The 22,213-nt window shown below is 42.9% G+C and overlaps 2 protein-coding genes across 2 annotated transcripts; one reads left to right on the forward strand and one right to left on the reverse strand.

Annotated features, from left to right (window-relative positions):
- Positions 1 to 1,742: 1,742 nt before the first annotated feature.
- Positions 1,743 to 11,796, reverse strand: slc25a14 (solute carrier family 25 member 14). The gene is made up of 8 exons (XM_029519931.1): positions 11,673 to 11,796; positions 11,096 to 11,234; positions 10,101 to 10,195; positions 5,907 to 5,992; positions 5,663 to 5,758; positions 5,377 to 5,501; positions 5,019 to 5,232; positions 1,743 to 4,776 (listed from the first exon to the last, which is right to left on the reverse strand). Exons 1-8 carry the CDS (start codon positions 11,734 to 11,736, stop codon positions 4,735 to 4,737), a joined length of 861 nt encoding a protein of 286 aa, XP_029375791.1. The 5' UTR covers positions 11,737 to 11,796; the 3' UTR covers positions 1,743 to 4,734.
- Positions 11,797 to 18,215: 6,419 nt separating this feature from the next.
- gpr119 (G protein-coupled receptor 119) lies at positions 18,216 to 20,121 on the forward strand. Its single transcript, XM_029519709.1, has 2 exons — positions 18,216 to 18,717; positions 19,439 to 20,121. Exons 1-2 carry the CDS (start codon positions 18,222 to 18,224, stop codon positions 20,119 to 20,121), a joined length of 1,179 nt encoding a protein of 392 aa, XP_029375569.1. The 5' UTR covers positions 18,216 to 18,221.
- Positions 20,122 to 22,213: the final 2,092 nt, after the last annotated feature.

Raw genomic sequence — 22,213 nt, forward strand, 5'->3', positions numbered from 1 at the left:
GGATCAGTGAGGATGATGTTCTGGAGAACATGAAGGTGATCCTCCCCCAGTGCTTCAGGGGGATGTTTTTCAGGTGTGATAGTCTGGACTGCCTGATCCAGACTGTCGCCAAAGAGGTGACGGCCAAGGTCAACTTTGAGATCGCCGTCAAGATGAAGTCCATGAATCTGTACCAGAGGTGTTCAGCTTACAACTGTGAATGTCTCACCTTGAAGACTTTGTGCTACATGGTTGACCTACTCCCCAAAATACTGAGATGTGGGATGCATGGTGTGTGTTTAGAGCACCCGCCACCTGGCGATATCCCCCAGTGGGCGAGCAGCACCGCATTCCTCCAAGGAGACCGACCGTTTGTCACCTTCCAGAGGGGCCGCTGTGAGGTGCTCTACTCCACCTGGAACTTCGCCCTGATGGACATCCTGGCAGATATGGACTCTGAAGAAGATCCAGACGAAGTGGTTTCTGATCCTGAGCCGGTGAGTCCGGACTCACAATATGAGTACTGGATTGAGGATTCCAGCCAGTCGCCTGCCGAAATCGTCTACAACGAAGATGAAGACGAAGAAGACAAAAAAGACACAGACAAAGTTTCTGATCCTGAGCCGGTGAGTCTGGACTCACCATGTGAGGACCAGCCTGAGGCCTCTGAAAGACTGGATGCTTCCAAGCAGATTCTGTTTCTGGTGATACTTGCAGAGTTGGTGCTGCAGGCCATGAAGCAATCCCGGACTTCGATCCCCCAGGACACCATCAGCAGGACCGTCCTGAACCTGAGTTACCATGCCCTGAAACAGGATGGGCTCAGAAATATGAGCTGTAGCTCAGACAACCGCACCATCAAGTCCATCTCCAGGGCGCTCTTCAGAGACCTGAAACAGAAGTTTGGCTCGGCAAAGGCGCTTCTGGAGGCCATGATGTCACAGAACCAGGATGCTGACGACACCATCGTGCAGGCCTTGCAGGATCACCTGACGATGGCAGCTCCGCCTCCAAAGAAGAACCGCTTCTTAAGGTTCTTCTCCCGTTTGGCCCAAGCCATCAGGAGGCCTTTCAAGAGTTGCATGAAGGTTGTTTCCCCTTCCTGATTGGACAGCCCATAATTTCAGTTTATAACAGAAACAGCAGCGTCAGGGAGCACATTTTTATTTTTATCCTTATTTTATTTAGTCTAGATGTTTTCTGGTTGAAATCTTACCATTTTGAATTTAAACGAAGTATTGAGTATAAAAACAGGGCAGCACTGATGCCGGCAGGAGCGGTCCCAGCCTGGGGCCTTTCTGCTCCGGGTGCCCCCCCGAGTGATGCCACTTTGTTATAAATGATTTGCTTTGAAACAGGTAAGAGGTGGAAGATGGATGAATGAAAGAATCCAGTAATTCCATATTTTTTTTCCAATAAAATAATTTAACAGTAATTTGACTGATGCATTTATTTTTAGGCCCAGAACTTAAAATGATAATATTTTGAATTATTGTCCATTTTTCATTCTTCTCCTTTAAATTGAGGCTTTTTCTGCGTATTTAAATGTGAAACTGACTTCTGTTCACTGTACAGCTCACCAACAGACAGGCTGGCAAGAAACTTCTATTTGTGTTTTTGTAGTATTTCACACAATGATGCGCACACAGACCTGATGGAAAAGCTGTGTGAGTGTAAAAAACTGTGTAGACATTAAAGCATCCTTTAAATTTTCTTAAGTACATTAAATCATAAACCTGACCAAGGCCAAAGACAAAAACAGATCACAGCATATATTTTATTTAAGTGAACATTGAATTTATATAAAGCCAAACCCATTCTGTCAAACAAAACAAAAACAAAACATCTTTACACTTTAAAACTTCCACTATAGAAATTCATCAGGTAAACAGGCAAAGGGCTTTTTATACACAGTATTATTACAAGCTGACAATATTCATATTTTCTTTTGTGTTTCCTGTCAGACTGCCACACAGACGCAGATCTGTCAGTTTAATTTCAACTCAACCATTTTAGAGTCAGAAGGACCGAACGCTGCCTGAGCTGAAGCCTCATAATGTTATTTTAATCAAGCCGAAGTGAATTTAGTCTTCGGCCTTCACATGAACAGAGCTGTTACGAGCTAAAAGTCCAGAACAGTCCCAATCAATCAGTTTGTTTTCAGGCTTCTTCTGCTCTGATCAGGAGAAATAATGCTGACGGGTGAATTCTGCAGGTTTGGCAGATAAAAAGGCAAAAAAAAAAAAAAAAAACTTCCAAATTCTCCTCTCTGCACAAAAACACACATTTTCATTAAAACAAGCTGTCACATCAAGCTGAATCTTGAATTAAAGACTAATTCACACGGGTGTTGAAATCATAACTTTACCCAAATGATCTGGACTCAACTCCCATCAGCCCCCCCCAGAGGAGGACTACTTATTACAAGGTCAAAGGTGAACTCTGTTTTTAGCCGCCAAAACGTTTCAGGAAATAGATGTGATCAAAATAAGGCCACATTAAGATTTCCCCTTTGGATCTCCTGGGAATGATCTTTAAATCCACTGAAGGTTCATTTACTGGGTCAATTTCTTTGCTACACATCAGTGAAAAAGGCGGCGAAGGGAATGAATTATTGGCATATCAGCGCAGAGCTGTTATTGTGGTAGACTCTGAACTCTTGGTAACAAAAACTATTTTCAGATTTACACAAAAATAAAAAGGAAATGAGCAAAAGGATTCAGCAGGAATTAAAAGCAGCATCAGCTGAACCGTCTTCAGGGTTCACTGGATACTCAAATAGAAGAATCATTCTTCAGTCAAAATCTGATGGCGCTTTCAAATAATTAGATAAAACTCTATGACCCTAAAACACGAACTATTCCCCCAAAGTGACAACACAAGTACAGTTAAACTGCAGGACTTTTCTTGACTGTCTCAAGTTCGTTCTGCTGCTCAGCATCTATATTCACAACAATGCTCAAGGAACGCACAAGAAAGTTGTTCAAAACAAATGTCTACAAACTGCTTTATTAACAGGTTGGAGTTGTGTATTGGACCTATCTATCTGCTGCGTCACAGAGTAATCTCTTCGATATGGAGAAGTTCGACATCAGAATGATGTCAGTAACAGGTGAGCCATGTGAGGCCATAACAGTACGAACACACATTATTCAACACAGACATAACAAGATGAGGTACACGTACAAAATGACAAAATGCAAACTAAAGCTGCCCTGATGTGTCGATGGACTTCATCGGCATGAAATGTTTGTTAAAATAATAACAACACTGGCAGGTGCAACGAAACCACACAAAGAGCTTACAGCTCCTTGGATATTTTTACCTGTGGTGGGGAAAATGGGACACTGGAGGCAGATTTAGGTTCCAGAAACTTTGATTGTGGAGATCAATATCAATATAAAAACTGAATTTTTACTTCATTGGTTTCTTCACAAAAAAAAGGAGACATTTATGGATGAACTGTGACTAAAGATGGAGCCGAGCTGGTTCATAATCAATCTACTGCAGCTGCTGAAGTTCAGTCTACAACGGTACAATGTTGACTCGACGCTGCCAGGATGAACCATGTGAAAACACACTGCAGTGACTAAAAAGCAAACATGAAAATAAGACGGTGAAGGCCGAGGATGAACCAGATCAGAGTCATTATGGATTTCTGTAACTGGTCTGTGTTCAGATTCAAACCTGACACAGTCAGTCTGCTCTAACTCCAGTGACTTTCAAACACTGTCCGCCAAAACAGATTTCACAAGACCTGAACATCGGAAACGCGTTTGGCACAGAAGCACAGCTCTTCCTCACGTCACGTATTTACACGAGGACAAGCTGAAGATAAAATACATCCACAGCAGTTTACAGTCCACTGGATCGACTCGTCCTCCTGACACTGCTGACCGGAGGTGAACAAAACAAACTAAAACAAACCTTCAGCAGGAGTGACTCTGGATTCAGTGTTTAGACTGATTTGATAATAAATTACACAAGTCAATAAAAGTGTTTCCCTTTTCTGTTTCTAATTGTTCTTTGTACAATAAATAGAATTAGTTCTACATCACACTGAGCGCCTCATCGGATAAATCTCATTCATTCAGTGCGGCTCTTGCTGCTAAAGTACCGTTTGTACAATCTCTCCACATCCAGTTATGTTCCTACCACATTTCCTCCTGTGTCCTTTAAAAAACACAGGACTTCTACATAACATTCATTTAAAAATTCATTTCTTGACCTCTTTCACCTAATTCCACAAACAACGCAGTCATGCATGTCCAAACTGAAGTGTTCAGAAACAAATTTCTCTGAATGTACGAATGATCGAGGAAACCATTATCTGTCATCTTCTCTTTTTTAAATTCAAAGCTCACGAGATTTCACTCACCCAATCCACAGAGGCCAAGTCTGTCTTTCTCGTTAGCTCTGGGAAATAAACCCAAGTTTTCCAAACGTTCAGAGACATTTAGCTGCCTGGGGAGTGCAAAAGCTGGATGAAGGTGCCATTAAATCATCAAAGCTAAATTCCTTAAAACTGCATGGAAACAAATAAAATAAAAACAACAATGACAGCAAATAAAAGATAAAAAAAAAAAGAACAGGAGCAATCAGTGTAAAGCTTTGACAGTTGATGCTGTGTTGTAAAATTTGTATGGATTTAACGGGGAGTGTGGAAAAAGTACTGCTGTCAAAACTCCTGGTGCTGCCGTGCTCACTCCACAAATCCCCAACAGTCCATCAGACCAGTCCCACTTCCTGCTCCAGTTAGAACGGGAGCTTCTTCAGCTGCTCGAAGGTGATGAAGAACTGAGGAGCGTGCTGAGGAAAACGTCATGATTCAGAGCTGTAACTGTCTTCTGAAATGAGACAGCCGAACCTACGGCACACTCTCTAAACATACGGGATGCTTGTTTGGTTAAAATCATGCCATTATCATTTTAAATGTTTTCCATGCAGCAGTGGTCCTAAATGAAACTGTTTTTGGGTTCCATGTTGTGCAGGTCCCAGTGTCAGGTGATAAATGGAATATAACCTGTTTAAAAGGATACGATGATATTCCAAGGCCCCAGTCGCAGCCAGTTAGGCCAGAAGCCCTTATAAAGGGCGAAGAAGCCCTCGTTCTTCCACGTCTGCATCACTCCATCCAGTGTGCCTTTGTACATCGGGCTTCCTGACAGGACTCGCTGGTTCATCATACGGGTGCGGACCACATCTACAGGGTTGGAGGCCAGCGCCCCCGCCAAGCCACACGTGAAGCTGGAACTGATAAACACAGGCCAGAGCTCCGGAGTTCCATTTAAAAGTCAACATCACCGTCACCGTGTACTTTCATCACTGCAAAAACACCTGAAGGTATACTACATATTCACACGGTCTGAAAAGAGGTGGAGAATAAATACGACTTACATGAAATGTGCTAAAATGGTGTCTCCCATGAGGCCAGAGCGAAGCAGGTGCTTTTTCGTTATGTCATAAACAGGAAGTTCCACCCCAACAACGATGGCTGCTCGCTGGGCTGTGGGAATGACGCCCTGTGTACGAGGACAAACTCATTCTGTATGTCTTTAAGGACATACATCATATGTAGCTTTGTGCTAAGCTACGCTAAACATATCCCGGATCTCATTATTGAATGTGACGCTGAATAAAAGCGTGAAAACACATCTCCGTTCAGTGTAAAGGCAGCACTCACTCTCCACAGCCCCCTGGTGCCTTCTGTCTGGTAGATGTTGATGAAATTTGACATCATGCTGCCTTGGAGCAGGCTGCCCTGAGCCTGCATCCTGATCTGGAACAAGCACACACAAAAAGGAAGCAAAAGTTGTCACCAGTTTTCTAAAAATGTGCATTTAAACATACTTTTTCAGATGCAGTCCATTACAGCTGGATTTAACGACTTCAATAAGTAATATTTCGACATTTGCACCAAGAATCACCTTGAGGACGTCGGTGGGGTTGGCCAGAGAGGACGACAGGACTCCAGACACGACACCGCAGAAGACGTTGATGACCATTGTCTCGTCTATCAGAAAATAGACAAGAAAGGAAATTAAGTACAACACGCAGCCTAAAATGCGTAAAGAAAATATCCTTTAATAGCTGTGTATAGAGATGTAGAGGGACAGTAAGTTGTTCCAATAAACCATAAAATCCTTATGCAGGCTCTCCTTTCTCCACTTTTAGAAATCCTCTGTCACTTTCAGTACACTGGCTGATCTCGTCCAGGACAAATCCGATGATCCTTCTGTTAATATTGTTTTCAAATATTCTTTTGTCCTATTTGTTATTCACGCTTCACTTCTCTGAGTTATGTATGTGGTTTAAAGTCACACTTCATCCTGAAAATAAATATCTGTGCCTGAGCATTTAGTTCCAATACAGATCTGGTAAAGAGTGATTTATTGGTGCTACAGCAAAGTGAACACCGAAATGTAAGACAGGACATCAACACATCCTGTCCAGATGGAAATAGAAAACATATGAGCTGCATTACAGCAAGTCTCACTTCATCAAATATTCAGGTTGGCACTTTTTCAGTTTAACTGAGAGTCTGACTGACAAAATCAGCCAAGCCTGCCTCGAAATAAATAAAATGGACTTATTACTCAGCCGACAGTGTGTTGAAAGTGACGCTAAAAATATGAAGAATAAAACTTGTTTGGTCAATTTCATTTGACATCCAGATGGTTTATCTGATCAAAGCTATAAATAAAATATCAGCTCTGAAGTCTGAGTGTGAGGAGCTAAAGTCAAAGGATTTTAAAAAGAACTGAGGTGAACACAACTTCATTATCTTCTAATTAATGGTCAGATAGATTGATAGATGGATAGAACTTTATTGATGCCGAGGGGAAATTCACCGTTTTAGATTACCATTCCGTCTGATTTCATGTCTTTGAACACGTCTGCAGGTTTGCTTCAATCAGCTTGGAGCGTCACATAAGTCGAGTTGACTTCAACCAAGTTAAAACTCAACCTGCGTGTCACTTCAAGTGGATCAACACAAACCTGGGTCTGTAGGAGAGACTGCACACTCTGTACGTCCATTTCAACAAGCAGAAGCCATTGTTAGCAATTAGGCTAGACACAGTTTGTCAGCGTTAGAAAGTGGAGGATCTCATTAGTCGTAACCCAGTGTGGTGTCTACAGCAAAGTAAGAAAAAGAAAGAGGAGATGAAATAATAATGGATTGAGTTTGGAGCGATAGTTACAGTGATCCTTGATCAATCTGACCAACAGTTAGTGTGGCGCTCCTCACGCCGCTCATTTTTTGTGCAGGGGAACAGGCTTTTCCATCCCGCCACAACCACAGGGCAAACCCAAGCCTGTATCAAAACAAGCATTCAAAACACAATGGCACCATCGTGGCACAAAGCAGGCAGAGTGGAAAGACACACAATTAACACAAAGGCAAAAAAAAGTGCTATGTACTTTTTGGTAAAACACACACAATTAAAAAGGTAAAGTTAAATGTTGGTGAACATGCTCCCATCATCCTCAGACATTTACCCTGCTTTGTTAAGAATGGTGTTAAATGATGTAGTTTGTGACCACAGCACCATTTTGTAGAGACAGTAAGAGCTCCATCCATGTTTACGTGTTAACTGCTGCTAGTTTATCTGATCTCAGCATAAAGCCGAGTAAAAGGTGGAAAGGACACGCCTTGAATCACTGAGGCCGTGTTATTTCTGTTCTTCAGCTTCCACTGTTGACAGAAGAGATGCTGAACATATGGCCCGGTTTTCGTTGCTACGTTTTATTCACCCTGGACAGAACCAGGCCAGTTGTTCTAAAGCTGAGCACGTCTTAACACACCCACACTGAGCGGTAACGCAAAACAAGAACAAAAAAATGTACATGTTCCTTTTATAAAACAAAGTGTGACTCGCATACTTCACTCTGCTCCATTATTCATATTATCTAGCTGATGAACACTAATTGGCCATTAAATATTGAGGAGAGAGGGACTGAAGAGCAAGGAAGGAAAAAGACCAGCGGATAAGGAACCAGCCAGTGAGAGCAGAGATGGCAAATGACATTTATTAGATACATGCTGGACTGACAAGTGAAGCTTTGGGCTTTTTTATGTGGGGAAGGGGGTGATTATAATGCCTTACACAAACAAGAGATGTCTTGTCACTATAGTGTGTCATTGGTCAATAAGAAGCTGATTCCTGGCAGAAGGAGCGTTAGCAGCGGCACAAAGTTCGTCCCTTTTCAGCTCAATAAGGAAAATGTCTTTTAGTTTCTACATACAGGATGAATCCAGATTTTAAGGGACGGTCGGCAAGTCGATAACTGCTCATGGAGCCGGTGGCACCAATGCTGCTTTGTTGTCCCAGTTGTCTCTTCAGGTATCTTCTTAGCAAAGAGCAGTACCTCGACCAATGAGATGAGCCGGATTCTGTGTGTGTGTGTGTGTGTGTGTGTGTGTGCGCTTTCAGCTCATTGGTCACAGAGCAGGAGGAGGCTGGCAATAAGATTACCGTAAATTATCAGATAAAGCACCCTGTCATTCACTGATTTTATTGATCCTCACAGAAAGACGGGACAAAGTGTGTCCATTTTAAGCTCAATATCGGATGTGTTTCTAAATACTGGACGACTCTGGACGGTTGGCAACCCGCAGTGGACGTGACATTTCCCTGCTTCTTTTTCATCGCCACAGTTGTACAGCATGAAAGTGCCACAGTTTTTAACACACAATTACTACTGCAGGTGAATTGTTTATAGTTTAATTGATCAATTATTGTCACGTAACTTTCTTATTGACTTCTTTGGCACAATTTTTAGCTACACATTGTCCAGTACTGACTGCTTCCATCGGTTAATTCCGTCTCGGACTGTGTGAAAATGTCCGTTAGCAGGGTGAGAAGTAGATCCCAGCTGCAGGGTGAATGTAACCTGACTCACTCCCTCATCCCTGTTTCCTGTGTTCTCTATCGCATCCTTCCTTCCTCCCTCCATTCCAGGAAAATCTTTGCTTATTTAACTTTCAAATTTGTGCCAGAAAGGTTAACATGCTCGCTGTTTCGAGCAGCACACGCACACATTTATACACAGTTGTCACTGTGCACAGAAACCTGTTCATTGAAAACTGTAGGTAAAGATAGATGTCACTGAATCAACATCACCAGTGTAAATATCTGTAAATGTCATGTGTACCTGATAGATGCTGATGGTACAGTTAGCTAATGAGATAATTCTTCGTAGATTTCCAGAAGTAAATAGTTTTTTTTTTTTTTTTTTTTTTTTTTAACTAAATCTCCCTAGATACGGCCATTTAAAACAAAATCTACTATCATTAACTTTCATCCTGTTAGCATTGTACAGGAGCACACAGCCACCACACCACACAACAGGCATGCAAAGTGTCACCAAACAATCAAAGGCAGGAAGAGCTGCCTGAGGCACAGAAAATGTTTAAAGGCCAAACAGAAAGAGAAAGAGAAAACAAAAACAAAAAACAGAAATGAGGAGAGAAGTAGGCCTCAACATGAGCTGAGGGATTAATAAAGGACCTACATCGATCTACATGGATTTCATCTTCATCTCAGCTCGTCCAGTCAGTCATTATGTCAGCTGATGTAAAATTTAAATATTAATTCATCCGTCACCTTCAGTGCTCAAAAGATCCATCAATCAAACTCTCAGGCTACACAAATGTATACACACTTCTCTCTGGATAACTCCATCTGTTATCGGCTGAAATGTAGAAAATGAATGGCTGACTTTTCTTTTCGTGCTGCTCTCACCAGTCTACATCCCTCTGGGTTGTTGTTGCCTTCAATGGCTTTTGATGATTTTGCTCACTTGGGTTCTGGTTGGTTTAGAACTTATGTTTATAAAAGCGCACACTCTTTACAGGAGATTGCATCAGCCTCAAACCACTCAGAGGCGTAATGCAAAAACGAATCTTAATTAAATGTACTGCGCTGCATGCTGTCCATCTCCGTCATATCTCTTCCCATAGTTCTCTGTGGAGCCAGCTGCTGAGCTCACTGACTAACTGACGGCTTGTCTCCTACACTGTAGGCAGATAGGAAGTTTAGACTCTTAAGATGAAAGAGTTTATCAGACAGGAAGAAGACAGCGTGCAGCATATTTAAAGCAGAGATAGAGACGCCCACCTTCTGGATGGCTGACAAACAGCCTCTTCAGAGAGTTGTAAGTTCCTATCTTGATTGTCCCATAAGAAGCTTGTCTCAGCAGGGCTGGGGAGATCCTGGGATTAGAGAAGCATGGTGTTTATTAACTTTTTACTTTGTGGGCAAACTAAATGCAGTTTACAAATCTCACCCAAATTTGCTTCTGGTGACTTCAATTGCACATCAACAAAAAAATGCAGTTTTCATTGCTCAGTTTGATATCAAGGCTGAGAGTGTGTTACTCACACCAGCTGCTTTAAAAGTAAAAAAAACAAACAAACAAACAAAAAAACAAACGTCCTTTTTATCTGTTTTCAGAATTCAGCACATTCCATGTCCCACTGGGTTTCTTTCAGATGTGTGGATGGATTTACAGTTCAACCACCCACCAAGTAAAAACAGTTCTCTGTGCAAAGTTCATTACAGCATGCTGTGCTGAACACATGCTGGTCCTGTCAGCATGGAGCAGATCACAGGCGCATAGCACGAACAAGTAACTTGATTTACTTAACAGAATTTTACAGTTTCACCAAAATCTCTGTCAGTGGTAATAAAAAGGCTTCTGAGATTCAGCTTCCTGGAGCTAACAGTCCCCACTGTTGAAATTATACGGAAATGTTTATAACATTAACACAAAATTTAAGTCCTAGTTTAAAGCGTATTGGTCCTGAATAAGGCTCTTCCAGTGGAAAACTGTAAAAATGATGTATTTTGAGCTCTCTGGTAAAGTAGGACTGAACAGATTGCACAGCCTGCATTAACACTATATCAGAGTCAGGTTCTTTTATTCCCCCCAACATGCTCCTGTGCTGTGAGCATTATTGATGTTAGTGTAAGTTTATGCAGATCTATGAAGAGAGCAGCGTGGATCTCCACATAGCACTCAATAATTGTAAAACGTAATAGCCGAAACAGACACAGCACATCAGTATCTGTATTTTAAAAGTCCAAAAGAGCCACAAAAAGCTGTTCTATACCCAGAGTACAGCGCTTTGATTCCTTCCTCTTTGCCGATCCTGAAGAGGGCGTGGAACATGCCTCTATAGCGCACCTCTGTGTACTGGGACTGACCCTGAACTTGGAGACGGGTCTTTGTCAGGTCAATGGGAAAAGTCCCTGAGGATTAAAAACAGAATTATAGTAAGAATAAAGTGACAATTTAAAAAATTGGCTGTCATGCCTAGAATGAGTGACATAATTAGAATCTTTAAATATGAAAATGTAATAATGTTAACACCTAAAAAGATAAAAAAAATAAATAAATAAAATAAGGGATAACCGGCAGGATAAACGCAATTACGAGACTAGCAGACAATATGCATTCTGGATGTGAAAGATATTTACCAACAAGCTGACTGAACTGTATGCAAATTGTAACTATGCAGCTGCAGGGTAATGTACACAATGTGCACCATTTAGCTGGATGCATCGTTCCCGTTTTGCAGCAGGTGCTGGAGAAGGATAATGGCTGCAAACTCAGCCTTCATAAGATACCCCTGAAGCCCCATCACACACATCCCGGTCCGGCTCTGTGCTTCGTGGTGCATCACGTACCGAACTCTGCGACAATCGAGGCCATGCCTCCGTAGATGAACGGCTTCCAGTTCAGGCTGGTCATCTCCCCGGCGGCGGCGGCGGCTTCCACCTGCTGCAGCCCCGCTAGAAGCAAGAGCAGGCCGCCCAGACAGAGGTCAACACAGTGATGCAAACTCAGACAAAACAACATGTCGACACACATTCAGCTCTGCTGATGCTACAGATGCTCAGCGGGGCTCCTCAGCATCAGCATCCCAGCTCACTGCGCCGCCGTAGCAGAGGCGCTCCTATTGGCTGCGGCTGCTGTCAATTAAACCGTCCGGCGACTCCGATTGGCTGGAGCGTCCGCGCGGACACACGGTGACCGGCCGCCGCAGCGACCGCGACTTTATTAAAAAATAAAGTTATCTATCATCATCAACACACGCTGTCATAGAACAACAAAAAAACTAAACGAGAAATTAACTCAGTATAAATCACCCCGCTGGTCAAGATTGGCTACTTTGATGAGAGAAGACTGCGTCGTTTCCGGCAGTTTATCACAGAAACGTCCGAGCCAACCGTTCCCAACGGTCACCTGCTAAGCTAACAGCTAAGCTAACCAGCTAATACCTGTGGAAGTAACTAGCCCGCTCGGTTAGCGAGGTTACCGATTAGCAACTAGTTACCGTTACATGCAGCCGAGACGTGACGGGCCCGCGGTGCCGGTGCCTGTGTCGGTCTCTCCACCTCGCTATTCGACTCGTTGTTCCATGATTTTACACAGACACACGGCCGGACTTTTCGGGGAAAAGTGCAGGCGGAAAACTTCTCGGCCGCTGTTAGCTTCCCATGTCGGCTAACGTGAAGCGCACCTGAAGGAGGAAACAACAGGATTTCCTGATTTTTCAAAATAAAACCCCAACATAAACAAAAGGAAGAAACTGCTTGTTTGCTGAAATATCCCCCACTAACATCATCATCTTTACACCTGCCATGAACGATAGTTTATGCAGTATATAGAAATGTTACTGAATCCTTTTCTTTATCATCTAAGGGATTTGTTTCCTCGGTCTTTGAATGCAACATACTCTTTCAATTGACATTGAGTGACCTGGACACTCAATGGACACTATTTTTTAAAAACTGTATTCTTCATGTGGTCAACTGTTATTTTAGTCATTCTGAAATGTTACTTCACAGCATATTTATGACTTAGTGAGAATAACAACACAGATTTAGTTTAGATTTATAGAATTTATTACTGTTTTGTTTACAGAGTTTCTAAATCATGATGTTAAAGACCTCAAAAGTTTCCAGACACACTCTGTTTGTGCTTTCATTGTTCAGGGAGTCAGAAATAGGACTTCAGGTTAAAGTCATCAAAAATATCACCTTCGTGGATTTTCTTATCCCAGTGTTGGCACTTTATTAACCACGCCTCAGGAGCCGATGGAGTTTTCTAAATCTCTTTAGATTAAGCCAAAACCTTGACAAAGAAGACTTAGTTTCCATTTTTCCATTTTAGTTCCACTGACCTCCTTGGATTGACACAGATGTCTCAAAACCTGTGCAAACACTGGAAGCAAGAAAACACTGAGAGGACGTAGCTATCTGCTAATTGAAAGTTTTGCAAATAGAACAGCAGCGAAGGGATTCAGCAGTGTTCTGTGTGTATTAATATGTAAGAGTGCATCCCTGCAGATTCCCCATAAACTCTGATAATGAATGTGTTCATGTTGTGTATCTGTCATCATGTATTGCTATTACTTTATCCCCAAGGTCCACATGGGACCAGTTATCACAGATCTTTTCTTTGGAAATCAGACCCGTCAAGATCTTTAATATGTTTTTCACCTTCACTCTGTTGCTGTGTCCACATGAATAACTCAGGTAGGTGTTAATGATGAAAGGAAGAGAATATTTGCTTCACAAATGACAGATCCGATTAGCAAGTTCAGGAAATCCAACCGTTGTTCTCCTGGTCAGAAGGTTTTTCTTCAAGCATAATTTCTCTGCTCATACAGTAAACAGCAGGGCAGCCAAGTTCCCAGCGAACCTGCATTTAAAAGGACCGTTAATGTGCTTTCACAGCAAATATCCACAGCGTTCACATTCATCAGTGGAAAGATAGACATGTTCTGATACCCTCCCTCTTCTTCAGCTAATCAGGGCAGGTGGCCCGTTTGAGACAAAGCTGAGTTGATGGAAACTTTACAGTCCTGAAGTGGAGCGATGCCGTTCCTCCTCCTGGCATGCTGGACCACGGCCACCGCAGCAGCAGGACCAGTTCAGGGTGAGGTTACTGGTTCAAACACAATCACAGAGTGGTGCGCAGCAGCCGGATGACACGTTGGTAAAGCTGCTGGACGACTGAAGCCAGATTCCTGCAGGAGAGGAAAACACCGAACTGGGAACGTGACTTAAAGGTCCCATATTATATAAACATATGTTTCCAAGTCTTAAAGTAATATTTAAACCAGCTCGTAGGACTTCCTGGACTTTCTGATGTCACCACAAAGAAGTCAAACTGAAATCGCAAATATATATTTGGTCACCTCATTTACTTTATACAGTTTGAGAAATACAAAACTACACTGAATGGTGATATTAAACACTGAATAAGTTTTGATTGGAAACAGAAATTTGTTGATAAACCCCAAATCCAAATCATCATCAGAGAGGTGATCCATGATGGCCCAGGCCTGACGCCACTTCCTCTAAAAAGAATAAAGACTAGTCTGGCCCTGTGAGCCTTTTTGTCAGCTTCAGGTGATTATTGAAATTTTCCATCAGTTTGCAGAACACCAGCCATTGTACCACAAAGCTTCTTATATGTTTGTCTACATTGAACTTTAAAAAACTCACCGAGCTCCGGCAGAGAAGCAGTTGTTGCGGTTCGGGTGGAGGCAGAAGAGCGACGCCACGCAGTAAACACAGCACAACAACATGGACAGGAGCCGTCTCTTTAAAGACATCTTCAGTCTGACAGCGAGAAATCTGATCAGTCTCACAGCTTTTGTTTTCAGACCGTCAGAAAATGACACCGTCTGTCCAATTCTTTTGTCCCAGGCCTGGCCTTTTACGCTCAGGCCAAAGTATTCAAAATTTAATACCAACATCGTAAAATGTACATATTATAAAGCCTTTCCTTCTTTACAGATTGTAAGTAAAAGGTGGAATGATGCTTACCTAGAAAAATCTGAAGAATTTTCTTTGCATATTCAACAATAAAGTCATTAATTTACAGCTTTTTCAATAACAAAAGGTCAGTGTGGGAGGCTACATGTATTTATTTGAATTAGTATCTAATGAACCAGGAGATACGAGCTCAGCTCTACAATAGACAGCTGGCTAGAATAGTTACACAGTTAAAACAGAAAACATAATATAAAAAATTTCTTACAACTTTCACATGATAAAATAAGGCCTAATGGACTTAAAGGAGATAACTGGACTTTTAAAAAGTGAGCAATGTTTCATAATTAAATTTGTCTGCTAAACGATGCAGGCATGTGTAGGGACACTGAAGTCCTGATAATCTGATCTAAAAAACCAAATGAAATATTTTACAGTCTTAAAAAATGATTTATTTAAATAAGAATAACACAGTCCTCCTATTTTCTATGTGACCCAACCAGATTCGAAGCAGCAGGCTTAAATGTAGAAATGAGATCTGTAACACTGAGGTGGAAATATAATAAATGTAGGATTCTGGTCTGAAGACGGCCCGAAGACCTCGGACTGTGCTCGACGTCTGCTGGAGGAAAACTGGAGGAACTCACAAACAAATCGATCACCATGACAACACTTCACATCATCGTCATCATCATCACCTTCACAATCCAGCACGAAGATGTTTTCCTTCCAAAAACTGGAGAACTCCTCACTTAGCTCCTCAAAGACCAGATCCCAGGCCGGGGCGGGGGTCACGAGTATCCGTCACAGCGGGTGGAGGGCGGCGTTGGCAGAGGTGTAAACAGGATCCCGGCTCCCTGGGTGCTGCTGGGCATCGGGCACGATTACTGCTGACCCACACTTTGTTTTGAAAGATCCTGAAAGGTCTAGCAGGGGTGAATAACATTCCTACATTGTGTGTCTGCTGGAGCTATTTTGGTTTGTCGGTCGGGAGGGAGGGCGGGGAGGACATGGAGGGGATGGTGGTGGTGGTGGTGGTGATGAAACGAGGATCTTTCCTCTCAGGTTGCTGTGGACTCGAAGTGAACCCAGTGTTGAAGTTGGAGGATGTGTTTGTGCGACTGGATGAGGTGTGAACACACTCAACAGTCCGGCTGAGAAAGCACTCACACTTTCATCAGGTCTGTGTGTAAAAGTCCAGTTAGGCATCATCACAAGAATCCACAGGGAGCCACGTTGTTGAAATGTCAACATGCTCCCAATCACAACACCAAGCCCGATTTTTAAATTCACTGTAATAACTTCATTTTAGACAATCTCAAAGCAAAAAGTTTTCAGCCTGATGTGAATGTTGGTAGTTTCACAAGCATTTGATCATAAACCGGTGATAGAAAGAGGAAATGAACCTTTTCATTCGTAGTTCCTTTTCACAGCCAGGATTTAGATATGTCACATGTGGCGTGCATGCCTGAGAATCAGCACTCACGCCGTCAAGGCCCGGCGTTGCCTCGCTATCACGGCCATCATGTCGAGCTCTGGTTACGGTCCAGTGTCGGGCTACAGGCTGCAAATCATCCGCACTCACTTTTGCTTTAAATACCCAACTCCATCTCCAGCAGCAGCTCAACACTCACTTAAGGCCGAGCTTTTCAAATCACGTCCTTCCTGCTTCCGTTGCTCTTCTGCTCCCATCAAGACGTTCTTCGTTATTTTTCTCTAAAAGAACTTCTCTGTTCGGCACAAACTAGTCTCACCAAAAGGGGAAGTGGCTTTTTCTATTCATCATGTAAGATTTATTTCAAATTATTAATATTGTGTTTATGTCTTACACTGACATGTCAGTTATGATGATTATGTAATTCTGAATATCAAAAACAATATATTGTTTTAATTTATTGATATTTTTTCTGTTCTACTTGTATCACATCCTCTCTCACACACCTGCTGATTTTTTTGTCTGCAGAAGAACAATTTTTAGGGACAGTTTGTGGTTTAATTTTTATCCTCATTAATTAAATATCCTCCTTGAAGCTCTGACATTCTGTTTTGGCTGGAAATATTTTTACTTATGGAGGCAGAATTGAAAAGGTCACAGTCAGGAAAAACAACTGTGAGGTTTATGTTTTTCTTAAAATAATTTCTGTCTGAGCGGACAGAGAGAGCATCATTAGCCGGATCTATTTGTGTGTGAATCGTGGTGGAAAATGGTCCCATCGTGCCAGATGTCTCTCCGGGGGCCTGAACACGACGGCAGCCAAGCGGAGTTAGAGTTTAACTGAGCTCAGCTCGGTGCAGCACAAACACGCCTGCAGCTGCTGAATGAAGTTTAGTTTAGATTAACGCCCCGAAGAGTTCACTTCTGATCCTGCAGATATCAAAGAGTTTGTGTTTTACACCAAACTCAAAATCATCTCCACTCCGGTCCACTTAGATTAAAGCTGTAACATGAATATTTACTGTCATTTGATGCCACGTGAGAAGGAGCATCTTAGAAAGATGTTTTTAAATCAAGAAAACATGATCACATCTTGAAAAAGAAAAACGGCTACAAACGTGAAAGCCATTTATCAAGCAGCTGTTAATTCCTGATGACAAATTTAGCAAAAATATCAATTTGATTAAATTTTCCAACAAGATATAACAGTAAAAAAAACAAAAACAACAACAACAAAAAAAAAACAACACTCTAATAGTAGAAGCAACAACAAAATAAAGCCAGTTGTAGATTTTTAGGGATATAAAACACTTTATGGGACGTAAAACCAGAAAAAAAGAACGTAAGGTTTTGTCAGTTTATTTGAGGATGCACAACCTAAAATGGACCTGTTAGAGAATAATGGTTTGTCTTTGGATTTATTCACAAAAACTTGAGAATAAAAATGAATTCGTCACAGATTGAGATCATCCTGTCTGTGGGGGTGGGTGGGGGGCGGGGGGGCAAATGGATGGGACAAGGGTCAGTCTCAGTGACGCAGCAACAGCCACGGATAAACAGTGAAAGGTACTTACTGTGTGTGTGCGAGGGGAGGGGACTGCTGCTCATGTTGCTGTGAGTGCTTTTCACCTTCTGCATTTCAAATGGGGACTTCAGGGACAGAGATGAGGACGTTTCTGGGACGACTTTCTAAAACGTTGGCGTTTCTCTTCAGCGGACGGAGTTAAGAGAGAAAAAACATTCTTCATATCAGCAGTTCAAGTGCAGTCACATGTCAAACTACAGGAGCTTGTTTTTAACATGAAGTTTGATGTTTTTTTGGGTCCTCATTAATCCTGAAGTCTGCTTTAGGCAAAGCTCTAACACAATTTGTGTTACGATGGTCGACGGCTGTAATGACTAAAACTGAGTTTCAGCTCGTCTCAACATCTTCACTTTTCAATCTTTAAGTTGTTTTTGATGCAAGCATGTCATATTCGACTGGACAAGCCAACACGGCGCCGACCTCGGACTGCATGAACGCCAACGAGTCCAGGACCCAAAGCGACATGAGGCCTCGGGTGATGGGTATGATCCTGAGCGTGGCCGCCTGCCTCATCGTCTCCACCAACCTGGTGGTGGCGGTCGCTCTACTGAAGCTGCTTCTGAAGAGGAGCAGTCAGAGCTGGTGCTTCGTCCTCAACTTGGCTCTGGCTGACGCCTTGGTGGGGGTGGCCATCACCGGCCTGGCCACAGAAGACTTCAACAATGACAGCTACTTCCATCAGAACCAGATCAGCCCTCCCGCAAACACCACGCCTCCCGATCAGGGGAAAGCCCGTTGTCTGATGCGGATGGCCTTTGTGACCTTGCCCTGTACGGCGTCCATCATGTCCATGTTTCTCATCTCTCTGGACCGGTACGCTGCCATCAAAATGCCCTTGCGGTACTCTCTGTTGGCCGGAAAGGGGACGGCCATCGGGTCCTTGCTGGCTCTGTGGATCAGCGCCATCACTGTGGGATTCCTGCCAGGTGAGAGCCATAAATGTGAAGCTGATTCGTTTTGGTGTTGAATTACTTTGGTTCAACGTCTTCTCCTTTTGGAAATGAGCACATTCAGATCATTGACTGGAGGCCAAATATAGTCGAGTTCAGCTCAGCAGGCAGCATTAATTCCTCGTCTCCTCGTGACTTGAGCCAGGATGTCCGATAAAATCTCTGAAAATGGTCCAAAGTACAGGTGCCTATCTGGTCTTCAAGCTTCCAAATCTCTTCTCAGCTTCGTTGGTTGAATTTGTTGAATTTGGGTTTGGCCTGATGACAGCAGGTGTGATATTTTGGAGATTTTTAGTTGTTTTGTTGAGGAACCAAAATCAAACGCCTTCCAAATATACACATAAAATAAAGAATAAAGCCATTGACTGCTCAAGGTTTGCTTCAAAAACAGTCAGCTAAGATTTCAAACAAAAAGTTGGTGTCTGACCAACATGAGAGCTGTTTCTTGTTGTTGGGTTGATGTCCAATGCCTGCTGGGTAAAATATCTCTATCTTGATTTGTATTAAAAGGTTTTGACGAGCTGAAAGTTTACTTGAATGAAGTAAAATAATGAGAAAGGCAGTAAAACATTCAGACAGATTCAAAAGTTGAATTCCCTTCAAACTAGTCACAGCTGACTCAGTTGTACTTTTGTTTTGAGTGTTGTTGTGTTGATAATCTGTACACACCACACAACGCCGGTCCTCTTTTCTTCAGTGATGGTCTGGCAGCTGCAGGCGGACGGCTATGGCGGCTTTTGCGCCTTCTTCTCCGTGATTCAGGAAGTGGGCGTCATCGTGCTGTTCAGCTTGTGCTTCTTCCCCCTGCTGTCCGTGTTCATCTACATCTACCTGGACATCCTGAAGATCGCCTGCTCGCACCAGAAGCAGATCTGTCAGGTCAGGCAGGCGGGTTCCAGGACGGCGGACCGTCACGGCCCTCTGTCTTATCAGCATCACCACCAGCAGAATCAGCTTCTCAGAAGCGGTTACTCGCGTCACGTCAAGGCCCTGAGGACGGTGACGGTGCTCGTGGGCTGCTTCCTGGTGCTCTGGTGTCCCTTCTTCGTGGTCAGCATTGTGCACATCCTGTGCAAAAGCTGCCAACTCGCCGGCGTGTTGGAGAATTACCTGTGGCTGTTGGGACTGTCCAACTCCCTGATCAACCCCCTGGTGTACGCCTTTTGGCAGCGAGAGGTGCGGCTGCAGTTAGCGGCCATGTTTTCCTGCCTTACGGGCAGGTCGAGGGCAGCGAGGCCGACAGGCGCCGCAGACAGATACAACCCTCCGTTACCTCAGGCCCTTGTTTCCGGCGGAGACACGGTTAACCCTTCACCTTTGCCGCCGATTCCCTGCAACAATGAGACTCACACTGTGGCCCCGTCTGCCCCCAGTGGCTGATGGGCGACTCCGTAAAGTCAATGATGCCCCTTGAAACAGATTTCCGCCCAGTTTTTAAGCCCAAAATAATGATTTCCTTCATATATCAAATAGTACAGTTTTTAATTAATATAAACACTTCTGTCCTTCATGTCCATGTGTTGTTGGAGTCAGCAGCAGCTGTCGGATTTTTAAAATTGGGTCCCTTTTAAGCTCAATATGGGACGTGTATTTTTGTTTCAGATGTTCCAGTTCCCCGTGTTCGTTAATGTGACGTCACTGTAGGAATATTTACAGATTTCTTCCGTAGTTCCCTGTGAGACCAGAGGAGGTCAGAGGTCAGTGGTAGCAGGAGGCAGGAATTCCAACGGTCCAGTTTTGAGGACATGATGGACTTTAGGCACACTGGCTGCAAGTGTGACGTCCCACAGAGACCAATGATGTCCAAAACGAAAACAACTTTCCATGAGCAGACCTGGTCGTCATATAACAGAGAGATACGACAGCCTTTGGATATCTCATCGTATATTACGAGAATTATTTTCATGCTAACCTAAGAGATTAATTCACTATCTGTACACAACTAAAACCTTTCACTCTGGCTTTAATTCGGAGAGATAATGGTTAAAAGTTCTTTTGTTCTCTGTGGTCGCTCCAAGGTCTTCGTCCATCGGAGGGTCAAAGTGGGTCAGAAAAAGAGACGACTTCCTTCTTTCAATCACATGCAAGCAATGATATATGAGCAGACCTTCGAGCATATCGAGCTCCTCACATGCCAACAGACACGCAGCAGATCACACTGACTGCAGTAATCGATCTGATTTAGTGCTAAATAATATGAAAGTAGAGCACAGACTCATTTTAAACATAATTCTGCTGCAAACACATTATTCGACCGAAGTTTAAAACCTTAATGTTGTCACACCGTGGTGAGGTTGTCTTGTCTGGGCTCACTGTGTCTCGTCATTTCATGTCTCACACCAGCGTACGTCCTAGCCACAGTCCTCGTCTCCTTGCGTAAGCCTTTGATCCTCTACGGAGTGAATTTTTGTTTGTAAACTTCTATATCTGAGTTAGCTCGTTTACAACAACAGCCTTTTGTTTTTCCTCTATATGAGCGATTTTTTGTTTGTACAATCTGTTATTTAGATTAATGTTCATAGCTTTTGTGTTTTTCCTCCTTGAGAGTGATTTTGAGTTTTTATACATTTTTATAGAGTTACCTTGATCCTCCGCTTAATAGCGCGAGTGAGTTTTCTTTTGTTTAGTCAGGTTTTCCTCCCTACGGAGAGTTTTGTGTTGTTCCCCTTTTTCCCTCGTGACTCCCCGCTACAGTTAAGGTTTCATAGCCTGGTTTCCTTTATTCACTCGGTTCTGAGGTCATTGATACTGAGAATAAAGTCTGTGACTGACAAAACCTCTGCTCCTGAGTCCTGTGTGAGTCCCAGCCTGACAAATGTGGCATTATCTAAAAGAAGTTTGATTTTTTTTTTTTTGTTAAAAATCCAGGGGTTAAAGGTCACATCTTTATTTAAACAACATTTTAGAAAAAATTAACAAGTTCTAGGCTCATTGTTTTCAGTCCAATCTGGCAAAGCTGCTCAGGATTTTGTTCATTGACAGGATTCACAGAAGCAGGATCTCAAAATGAGTTCAGAGATTAAAAATTAAAATTAGATATCACTCATATGCAGCTCAGAAACAGTCTGAACATCCCATCAAGTAAAACAGTTTTTTGATTTTTTTCTTAGTGATGCAGAAGGACGGATGACAAACAACACGCAGCAAAAGGTCACGAGACAGAGTGGAACCCGCGACATTAACCACAGATGACGGGACTCGGCCCGTCCGTGCCTCTTTGTTTTATGCTGCTTTATTACATTTGTGTGATTTAGGAGCTTTAAACTGATGTCGCTCAGATAGCAGACGAGTCCGCTGTTTGTCCGAGCACATGTAATATTTTATAGCTGGATAACTATTCAGTCATGGAAACTTCCTCGGCTGCTTGAAGCTTGATAAATGTCGCTGTCTTTACGTATCAGCAGTCTGAATCAACAAAGCAGTTAAATGACTCGATGTCAGGGATTTCCATGTGGGGTCAGATGGCTCACAT

This window comes from Echeneis naucrates, chromosome 14, assembly GCF_900963305.1.
Source record: "Echeneis naucrates chromosome 14, fEcheNa1.1, whole genome shotgun sequence".
Lineage (NCBI taxonomy): Eukaryota > Metazoa > Chordata > Actinopteri > Carangiformes > Echeneidae > Echeneis > Echeneis naucrates.